Source organism: Diadema antillarum, unplaced genomic scaffold, assembly GCF_040938485.1.
Source record: "Diadema antillarum isolate AM-2024a unplaced genomic scaffold, OU_Dant_1.0 seq00001794_RagTag, whole genome shotgun sequence".
Taxonomy (NCBI): domain Eukaryota; kingdom Metazoa; phylum Echinodermata; class Echinoidea; order Diadematoida; family Diadematidae; genus Diadema; species Diadema antillarum.
In genome coordinates this window covers 387,501-399,586 of record NW_027272472.1, presented here as the reverse complement: position 1 = coordinate 399,586, position 12,086 = coordinate 387,501, and the positions used below count along the sequence as shown (strand labels likewise).

Below are 12,086 nucleotides of genomic sequence, written 5' to 3'. Positions count from 1 at the left end.
CTCAGAGAGAAAAAGACATTCATTAATACACTGCCACCATCTTTACAAATTAAATGTCTTTTGTGAAGGGTATTAGAACTGACTACACGTATTTAAGTTGATGTAATACAGCAAATATTACTGATTTACCCAAGAGATGGCAGGCAGTAAACTTCTAGCAGCTCAAATCAGTTTCTTAAAAAAAAGGAAGTGATTTTAATTCACAATTCTTAATCAATAACTGAACGTGTAAGCTACTGACATAGAAGTGTGCAGTACAAAAAAGACGACACAAATAGAAAACACGTTTTTCATCAAGGAACAGAAAAATACTTACCAAATGGAGAAAAGGAACTTTTCTGGGAACTTTGCTCTTCTTTGCTTCTGATCTGAAAGAGAAAAGGTATAAAAAGTAAACATGAATAGAATACAGGGATTCACATCACTATTAAAGCATGCCAACCATGGTATACTCAGTCATGTGTATCTTGCACAGAGCAAGAGTTACAATTGTACCACAGATTTGTTGATAAAGCACCGTCTGACACAACAATTTATCAGGGACCTGTTTACCAAAATTTAAACGTTACTCAACCATGCATTTTGAATGCCTGAAACGCTGACAAACAATTTTAGTTTCTCTTACAAATCCCAGTACAAAAGAAATTGCAATGACCTGGAATTTATTAATTTATTACACAAAGAAAAAGGTCTTCTCAAACATTCATTTGTTCATGTAAAAATGCAATATGTGCAAATGAATGAGAGAAAAATTAGGAGGGATCATACCTTTAAACACAACACAATTACTCATACATGTAGATCTGTAAAATACAGTTTACCATTTTCCCCCTCCCCTCCCTATAAATGTATCATTCCATCCCCACCAACCTCAAAAAACCCTCCAAAACAAGGAATATATCACATTCAGTAAATAGAATTTGTAAAATTTTTTCATTATACATCACAGGGAAACTCCCATTTTGACAATCATAAAACATGTGTTCCCTCCTCCTCTCTCTCGCTCTCAACTTCACTTTGTCTTTTTCCTTTGTTTTCGTTTTTTTGTCACTCGCTTGTGTGACCCAACGTACAATATGTAGTAGACACTTGGGAACACCAAAGAAATAATCCTGTCTAGATTGTAACATCAAAAGAAGTTTGGAGGATATTGGAGGAACTCTTCCTTTCCTTTCCTTTTATCCCAAATTCCTTTTCCAATCATATCAATGATATACTGATGAAGGGACCACACTCTGTGGATCCAACAATGTATCAGACAGAGTACACGGTAAAGAATCACCGGTACTGTACAGTTCTGGGAGTGGCTGGGAGAGAACTGCCTACAAGACCTTCAGATTCTGGCCCCACGAGAAGTATGCATTATGTACTTTTATGCTTGAAAACCGCACTAGAATAGAGCGCTAGACGACGACAGAGATTAAATACAAAAGTTGCAGAGTGCAATCTAATGACAAGCACCAATGCTCTGAACAAAAGCTGTGTGCTTGAATGGCAGGCAGCTTTATTTGGCTTGTTACAAGTGTGTACTGCAGCGATATAAAGTAGCAAGGCTGGTTTGTACAAAACATGTCATGGGACTTGTGTACATATAGTACACATGTAGTACCAGCACATGAACGCAGTGTTTTACTCCCATATTTATAGATGTATGTATACGTATGTAACTGTTTATAACTGTACGGTCACAAGAGAGGAGATATTACACAAGCTGAGATGTCCATGTATTGATGTACAGATATTTTCATTAATTGCTGAGTACCCGGTATCATACATTTTTGCCCAGTGTTAATTTTGCAGTTGCAAGGGTCTAGTGTTGACACTAAAGTATTTGTTTCTTCCTCTTTCATGAAATAAATAAGAATGCGTAACACACAACAATGCTAAAGAGTACCGAAGAAAGTTTTTACTCAGTGAGTCCCTGTACGTAAACCCCCAAGTGTTCCGCATTCCAGGTACTGGACATGCAGTGTACCAGTATTAGTGTGTTGTTATGCCAATGATGTCGCTACACATGGCCTACGTCACCACCGATGCAGTATGTCAGACCTTCACAGCAGTTACTACATTTTGTAGTTGCATGCAATCCTGTGCTGGCAGTATCTGTATGTCTTAATCTTTTTGTTTTCACAATTACACTTTATATTTCTTTGGTGCATTGTTATTTTCACACAACTTTATTTTCGTGGTACAGTGTACACAAGGTGTTTCGCGAATAAATGTCTTACACTTCCGTCTCATTATTTCACAATATAAACCCCAAAATTAAGAGCAAAACCATGGTTGCATTAAATGATAAGAGAATTACAATAAACTACCAGTACTTTAAAAAAATACCGGTTATGAAAAAAAAAATACTTGCAGAAGATATTGCAGATTAAGACATTTCTAGGCTTTTAAAAGCCCAGTTAGTGTTGGGATTCATAGAGTATGAAGGCTGGCCCACTTCGGATTTATTCGAGAATACCTGTAACCAATTGCAGGAATAGTTTTCATCACTGATCTTATGTCCTAGTACAAGCATAAAGTTGTAAACTTGCAATTTACACACACAGTCAAAGAATCTCTTACTTAGTCTACTGAACACAACTGTTTTACGGATATGTTTTGATGCACATATTCTCTGACCGGTGTTATTCACTGTTTTTTACTGTACCCTGGTGGGCAGCAATTGAATGGGGCTACCCATGAATTCCCATGCTATCAGTATCATATCACTCAGGTACGTCAAAAGACAAAACTAGTAAATTTACTAACGTTAGTAGTAAAACGATGTTGCCAAGTTGTTCCACATGCAGCTAAACAAGTAGAATCTACAAAGATGTATGTGTCTGCAGACACTTTGCTGACAAAGTTCAGATTCCCATCTACATGTATGGACGCACAGAGTGACAGACCAGTGGACGAGTGGTCAATGCACTGAACGAAATTGATCATCTCTATTTCTCTTCTATGCACAACTTCACTCATAAGATAAGGTTAAGAGTTACACATAGTTGGCATGCGCATTCACAGAGCACTGAGAAGGACAGCACCAAGGTACGGTACAGTAGGTGTAACACTGTAAGATCTGAGCCACACTGACAAGAAGGCCAGACGAGCAGAGCACAGGCGAGGTAGACTAACGAATAACAAACCTTTCAAATATCGATGTACTGTCTGTGGATCCATACAAAGAAGTAAAAGGCGGTCCACTCTTTTGAAAATCATATTGCAAATCGGAATCGTCGTCACTCAGAGTAAGAAGACGTTGTCTGCCGGCAAGAATTCTCTCACTGCTTGGCCCCATCATTGGCATCAGCGGTCTCGTACCACTCCCTTGCCCAGTGCTGCCCAGCGATGTGTTTGAAGGGACGGGAGAACCCGGTTTAGCCGCGGCACTGGTTACACCGGCTGTGCCAGCGCCCGGCCGAACGATGGGTTGGTTCGGTGCCGGCTGGCCATGAGACACTTCGTCATACTTTTCAAGCAACGATCGCTTTTCAGTCGGATTTCCTTTACCAAACATGTTTTCTATCTCTCCTTCTACATCATACTGTGGTAAAAAAAAAAAAAACCCAGAAACTCGATTGCTGTAACGTTAGGTCTATATCTTCCGCTGACAGTCAACTCGACGAGCCTCACACCAAGCGAAGTTTGAGAAAGGGTATCACTCTCAAGAACAGAGCTCACTGATACTGACACTGAATCATGGACGCGTCCTGCCAACGACACCCACTAATCAGATTTGTTTCACAAAATCTCAGCACAATAGAAGGTGGTCATCCTTAGCATTGCAAGCCGACAGTCTCTTCTTTCCTCAGTGAGATTAAAAGTCAGAATTGTCTCATTCCTGTTCCGCTTCGGTTGTTTTCGGTGTCTTGTCATTCGGAGTCCAGTCTAGCCCATTCGTGCCTGACAAAAGTTACGTACAAGATTACCGCATCGAGATAGATATCGCATGAGCGATCCTCGATCCTGAAAGCTTCATAATCCTCGTGCAATGCAAACTTTGTGTACGCAACTTCCCTAGTCCCACACGGCCGCCGACCGATCACCGAGCGAACTGACTGCCCGCATATTGCAATAAATGCATTCGACTACTGGATAGTGCACTTGGGAGTGTGCGTTTGTATACGCGTGTGTATGTTTTCTGTCTGTTCGCCAACGCATACGCCATTCTTCATTTCGGCAAAAACACTCAATTCGGCAAAATAATACTGGTGATAATGACTCGAAAAACAAACAAACAAACAAACAAATGAAAAAAGGAGAGGTCCAGCATACAAACCAGATAAACGAATTCAGTGTACGTAGGCCTACATCAAATGAAAACAGGAGGATTCCTTCAAAGATATTTAGCAACTCGTACTTTCCAGTGATTTTGAAGGGATGATTGTAATATACAGGCCCCGCGACAGATTTAACCAGGGAACCGCTCATTTCCCAGCCTGATTTAACAAAGGTTTGGGTTCAAACTAGACTTTAAATCACGCGAGAAGGAAGTGAAAACGGAGATGCATGGCAGAACAGTTTTAATCTATTAGGTAGGTCTACGCTAGTTAATCGAAAACAAAATGAAATGAGGTAGAGAGAGAGAAAAAAAGTGCATGGTGGGAATAAAAATATATTTCTATTACTGTCGCGTTTACAATAAAAATTGGTAGTGATTTTCTCTCCGGACGAATAAACATGAACAGCATGAGGTTCCTGTGATGATGCTTCAAACGGCTTAGGAAATACGTCCAGGGCGTGTTTAGGCCTAGATCAATCAACTCTTTTTAGTAATAGCTGTAGGCCCTATCGTCCATGATATCGAGCCAAATCCCTTAAAAGAAAAGCTCAAAGACGCATTCAAAGAAAGATAGGATAAAGAAACAGGAGAAGATCAGATATCACGAAACAGTTAGGCCTACGCTAGCTAGTTTTCCATTCATTTCTAACGACCCTAGCAAATATAGGCCCTAGCTCCGTCCAGTATCGATGGCAAATTTGTATACAAGGTGCCCAGTATATTCCGTACGTAGGGTTGATCAAAAACATGCTGCTCCTTTGTGATATCGGGCCGCAAATTAATAAACACAAGTCTGCTGACCGAAGTAATCGAACAGAGTTGTTACGATGATAATGACACATTTTCATTGGGACAAAAACTTGTAAACCTATAACAAAAATAAAGAAACAGAAAGTAAGATTTTGAATTTAATGCGCTGTTCGTTTCAACTAAATAATGACTTCAAAATAGGAATAAAGAGGTTTATTTCTTCCTGCTTTTTAATCATGCTGCAAGCTGTCATTTTCATAAGCAAACAAGTTTTAATTATCAAGTTTTCTTTTAATCAATAAAGTATTGTCAAGGATAAACATCAAAAATTTATTATGCCCCGGCCCTGTAATTGTAAGCCAAGACCCAACTCGCAAAATACTTGGGTACAGTGGTACTAATAGTATTCGGACACTCCCATAAACAGTTTGATACTGTACTACTGCATGCGAGCTATCAATAGAGGGGGTACGTCTACTTCTAACGCCGTCATACATTTAGCGTGAAAAACTGAACGTCTCCGCACCTTATGATAAATTGACCTGTTTCGAAAATGAATACAATGTATAGGCCTTATTTAATAGCCTTTGTGTGTGAGTGATTTTTTTTCTTCTCCATTTCGATAACGGATTAGGGCATACTGAGTAGGCATATTACAGGACCAGTTCGAATACTCGTACTCGTTTGACGGGAAGATGAAATTGGTAAAACTATTACTACCATGCATGGTGTCAATCAAAAATCTATTACATTGGCTGTTTACAACACTAATATTATGAGATGGTACAACACAGAGATATTCTTCTCTTGGTATTCATTCTACAGGAACTAATCGATCGAAATAATAAGGTTTACAAGATGAGGTGCACATCACGAGACCGACGCCCGCGAATCATACAGCCCACGAGTCATACAGCCCATGAGTTACTAGTATACGGCCCACGAGTCATACAGCCCACGAGTCATAGGGTCCTACAGCCCATGAGTTCGACACTAAGCAAAAAAGGCCCGTAATAAACGAGACCGACACATTAAACCCCATGTTGTATCTGTCGAACTCGTCGGACTCAGGGGCTTTATTTGCCTATAGTGTCGAACTCGTGGGCTGTGCGAATCGTGGGCTGTATGACTCGTAGGTGTCGGTCTTGTGGGATAACCTCACAAGACGCACTCGGGAATGCTTATCATAATAAGTTGGTGTAGTCCTACCTTTCGAGTACGTTTTACCACTGCCGCATTGTAAATCGTTTGGATATAAAAACCAAGTACTGATGGAGTGCGTTATCTAAACCACTAATTGGTTGTTTTTTTTCATTTGCCTCGCTGTATATACGAGAACTTTATAATTTATTTGGCTTACAGTATTGTTTCCTGTTATCTTCGTTCCTCACACAGATAATTCGTGAGATGTGTCTTAACATGGGATTTTTTCCCCCCAACGTAATCAAATTTTCGATACATCTCTAAAAATCAACCTCTAAATAAACCGTATACTATAAGTACCAGGAGTGATACCGTCCAAATTACACTTCAGAAGACGTGTTGATGTCGCTGATATTCCTGAAGTGATAATTTACAGCAAAAATGAGGGTAGGTATTCTTGTGGCTGTAAAGTCCATATCTTCACGCCCTTCACTGCAGAATCGTGTGCATGATATTAACGGACATTTTTTTCTTTTTTTTTCTACTTCACGTCTGACATGCCCTGTGCCCAGTGTATATACAGACAGCTATCGCTGTAGTTTTTATCTACCGTGTCATAACCAGTGTCACAATCGCCCTACACCCATATACAATCTAACAGCAGAAAGATTTTGTGAGATAAACTGATTCCATATCAAGATTTTTTTCTCGGCCCTGAAACAGTGTCTGTGTATTCAATATCATGGTTCGTTATTCTGATTGTTTGGACACAATTCCCACTTCTCTTACGCACAACAGACGTTCCTTATCATTCGACAAATCGTGGATAAATTATCATCAGTAATCCGAAAGAACTGTACGACTATTGAACTCATCTTTTTCCAAAGTCATCATGAATTTCATCAACAAACGTAATATTTCAAACACTATAATCAGCAAAGAAGAGAGAAGAAACACACATTATTACGCGCACTTCTGAAATTTCAGTAAGAAATAAGGAATCCTCCCGTACGGGTACACTCTTCTTGTTACGTCACTGAAATAAACACATGGCCATCAATAAAAGTGATCATTCCGTTCGAAATGTCATTATTTCAGAACGAGTGAAGTCTTGATGTTAGGAAGTCGTAACTACGGGTGAGGTGTCGCATAAAGCGTGCGAACATCAATCCTCCTCCCACATTTATTCTGATTATATCCAGCAGGTTGAATTTTGGCAGCATTTCCTCGCGACCAACGCCTCGATAAGGAATGGAAGATAGTCACGTGGTCGTCTTGTCAGTATATGCATCATTTATTCCGCTGCCATTAAGATCACAGACAGTCGAGTATCACTCGAAAGGGGTATACGTTAACACACACGGATGGATGGTTGCATAAAGGATAACACGAGGAGGAGGATTTAGTATACCTTTTCGCACAGTGTTAGTGCTGAAAAAAGGCGTGTGTGTATATATAGTATATATGACATGTCAAGCCATTCTCGTATACACGATGGAATCAGCTTGATACATCATGCATGCATGATGGCCAACGCCAGTATGATGTCGCACATGTCATGGGAACATTACACATGAACCTTATTTCTTATAAATGCAGGTGAAAATATCATGGTGAAAGATAATAAACTTTTATGAACCCAGTCGTATTTTCCATTGGACAATCTAACCGATCTTGTTATTCACACTATTTTATCTCTATCGTATACAAGTAGGCCTACAATGTATACTAGTATTCTGCTTGTATACTCACACGTTGACATATTTCACGTGAGATATTTTGTGATCATGCTCGTTTTGTGTGCCCTTGCCTCATTCAGTGTATACTGATTGTCACTGCAGTGGATTGTATAGAATTGTGAGATCGATCGAAATCCTTTTCATTGTTTGATTCTTTAATCTTCCTCGGACTTCGAGAGACAAGCAGGTCAGGATGATGGAGATGACCATGCATGTAAATGATAAAAAGATTGAATTGTGTAAAGCGTCGGTCCCTTGCTATTTTCAGTGTACTCTTAATCAAATCATTGGCTCTATAGTATTCACAGGCCTGTCATCATCACTATAACGAAATAAGACAAGAACCCAAGTATTCAAAATAGAATATCAACCACTACGTAGGCTATACCACAGGTATTCAGCTGGGTATTTGGTGTAAGAACGACGTCCATGAGGGGAAGTCGGGTAGACTACAACAGGGGAGCACTTCCCTGCACTAACACTCGAACGTGCGACCTTTTTATTGCAGAGGCAATTATGCACGCGAGCTTTCCTATATTTCTGCTCGTCATGTTTGCATGAATTGGAAATCAAACATGGGAAGGGAAGATGAGAAAATGACGGGAACTTCCTGCAGAGATGGACATCAAAATTGAAAGTGACCGGGTCGTGCAACCAGGAAGGACATCAAACGTCAAACACGAATATAAATGGTTTGAAGTATAACACTATGGTTTGCCTACGCAAGACGCAGTCTGAATTTAAGATAATGCCATTAATGGCGTTGGAAGAATTATAGACTCAAAATCAGTGACCTGACGCTGGCGTAAAATTGGAGCTAATAGGGTGATCATTACTGTCTCTGGGCTTTGCCACATTAAAGGAAATTGAATTAAAAGGACAAAATCAAAATTGAAGCTCTTCACGAAAGTTGTGCAGAAGGTTTGATTGAACGTTTACCCCCTGCGTTATGTCAACAACTTTGTAAATAAACAAACACAACAGGCCTACTGTACCTACAGATTTGGATGCTCCAGAAGTAGGTAAGATTTTTAATTTAAGGATAATGTACCATAGTGGTGACAGAGCAGACAGTGAACACCTCATCAGGAGAATTCACGACCTTGGATGTGGTCGTGGTGGGTGTCGCTAACAACAACGTTAGACGCTGTAAGATAAGCATCTGTTGCCAGGGCAACAAGTCACGCGATGATCGCACTGACGTTACGCATCACGACACGGTAGGTTGATAAATTCACTGATAATGTTCTATTGTCGCCGATATATAACATTATTATTGAACAGATAGGTATCGTCACACCCGCACTCAGCTACGTCTCACCACAACAATAACAAACAAACAAACAAATAAACGAATGTGCGATAGTCATCAAGACTATGAAATATTCATGAACGTTAAAAAAGTTAGGAGGGGAAAATAAAAAGAAGATCTAAGGCAATTTCAGTAACAGAAATAACAGCAGTTAAGAAGTAGTTTAAGGAGTGGTACAGAATAGTAGTAGTAGTTATTGTTATTATTATCATTATTATTATGATCATGATTATTATTATTATTATTATTATTATTATTATTATTATCATCATTATTATTATTATCATTACTATTATTATTATTATTATCTTTATCTTCACAAGATATCTCTTGGAGATTAATATCACGTCAAGTTCCATCCTGGAACCTTAGACTTCCAGTACTTTTCTCAGGATTCGTGCCGTCCCCAGCAATGCTGCTTTTTGGAGCGTTTGCACTCGATCTGGCACACCAACGTCGTCCAAGTGCCGTCGCAGCTGCTTTGGCGTTGTTCCGAGTGCTCCAACGACAATAGGGATCACCTTCGTTCTCATATTCCACAGGCGGCGAAGCTCTCTGGCAAGGTCTTGGTACTTCTCTATCTTTTCCTTCTCCTTCTCAGCTACTCTGCTGTCTCCCGGTACCGCGACATCGACGATTGTGCACATCTGTCGAGCCCTTTCTACGACGATGATATCCGGACGCCTGTGCTGGATGACATTGTCAGTTTGAACATCGAAATCCCACAGGATTTTAACTTGATCATTTTCAGAAACTTTCTGTGGTTCGTGCATATACCATTTGCTCTCACATGGTATTTCATGTTTTCTGCAAAGCTCCCAGTGAACGACTTGTGCCAGTTTGTCATGTCGTCTTTTGTACTCCTTTTGCGCCAATTTACTACAGCCACATACGATATGTTGCACTGTCTCGTCTCTTTCTCGGCATATCCTGCATGTGGCATCCACATCTCTCTTCTGTATCTTGGCTTTCAGAGCATTTGTTGACAGTGCTTGCTCTTGGGCAGCGATGATCAGTCCTTCTGTCTCCTTCTTCAGTTCTCCTTTCTTCAGCCATAACCATTATTATTATTATCATTATCACTATTATTATTATTATCATTATTATCATTATCATTATTATTATTACTATTATTATTGTTTTTATTATTATTATCATTATTATTATATTATTATAATTATCATTATTATCATTATTATCACTAGTAGCAGTAGTAGTAATAGTAGTGGTAGTAGTAGTAATAGCAGTAGTATATAGTAGTAGTATAGCAGTAGTAGAAGTATTGATAATAGTAGCATAACAGCAAGAGTAGTGGCACTTTGGAATACCGGTGGTTAGTGATAAAATGTACCCCACATCCTAAAACCAAAAGTACACCCTCCCTTTTTACAATCACATTTAAACAAATTATTTGATGTCATCACCTCATGCCGGTGAATAGAGATACATTAACAAAGGAGAATATGTTTGGCCAACGAAGATGGGTGTGTGAACTTACGCCTATACACGGATAGGATTGTGTTTAATGTGTACATATTGGGCCATGAGAGCCGAGGGAGCTTGAGGGAACTTCTGTCAACCAAGCAGATAAGATAAGTTTAATAATGCAATAATAATGAGAAGCAATTAGAAAAGGCATAGATGAAGACGAGCATGTAGTCACCTCTGATTATATTGTATATTGTATTGTAAAACAATAACACAGTCTGGACACACTATCTGATGAATATCATTTGAAACTAACAAAATTTGACGAATGATAAACAGTAACGATTGTTACTAAACAACTGACCGCAGACCGCGATAAGCCCCAAGTGCTTCAGCTTTTCGCCTGATAAAATAATGAACACATTGAAAACGTGCAGAGTTGGTTACTAGAGAGGCTGATGATGTATGGTTAGCTATAGTCCAAATTATACGATGAATTCACAATGAGAAATATCGACAAACCGTTCATTGTCAACACCCGCCATAAATCGTGTAGAGTAAGAATACCGCATACGTTTTATTACAAGCGTGCGTGTATTACTGTTGGACTTAACATTAATTATTCCTATTCACTCTCATTGGTTTGCAGCTCTTAAACGCACAGAAAAGAAAGCGTAAAAGCTTATTCCATTTCAAAGTTTGCACTTCACATTAATCTCATGAAAATTGATGAATTCATCTCACTTGGGTGACGAGTTCTGGAACATCGAATCGCACGACACGCTCTAATTTATTTCATTTTATATTTTAGAAACGTGACAAGAGAAGAGGAAAAGAAAAAAAGAAAAAAAAAGAAGAAGACGAAGAAGAAGAAGAAGAGGAAGAAGAAAAAGGAGAAGAAGAAGAAAAAAGAATACATGGGTAAACAATTGTACCTATAATAAGAAGCTAAAATAGAATCGTTTTTGTTTTCTTCTTAATTCTTCCTGTTGCCCATTGCGATATCAACAAGTGATGTAGCGCCCCCTATACTCATACTCGTCTCACGCACACTACGCAAATTTACCAAATCGATTGCTACTTTGTTTTTATCAGACAGCCTGCATTATCGAGTACGTCACAATACCTCCTTGTCTAGCCGATGGGGAGATAGTGCTGTAGGTTCTCAACTCAGTCTTCTGTCAATTCGAGACAAGCCGGTGCGATCTTTCCTGCGAATGTTTCACATTTATTTATCCAAAGCTTGGGAATAATTCAGAAGACGAATGATGTAATTCAAACGAGAATGAAACCCGAACACATTATGTGAGTTGAGTGACTGCAAGAACACTTCAGAGAAGTTTGAGGAAAATCGAACAATCCGTTAAAAAGTTAGGAGTCTTTAAAATTTCGGTGCATGCCGCCATTGCTGGATGAGAAGACTATTTCGTGACGTCAAGCA

General features: G+C 39.2%; 1 protein-coding gene across 1 annotated transcript in view; it reads right to left on the bottom strand.

The window, feature by feature from the left end:
• Positions 1 to 12,086, bottom strand: part of LOC139712364 (ATP-dependent translocase ABCB1-like) — a 77,921-nt gene that overhangs the window by 40,545 nt on the left and 25,290 nt on the right. The window contains exon 2 of the mRNA XM_071624194.1: positions 317 to 368. Coding sequence (XP_071480295.1) covers positions 317 to 368 — 52 coding nt within the window. The remainder of the gene's footprint in view (positions 1 to 316; positions 369 to 12,086) is intronic.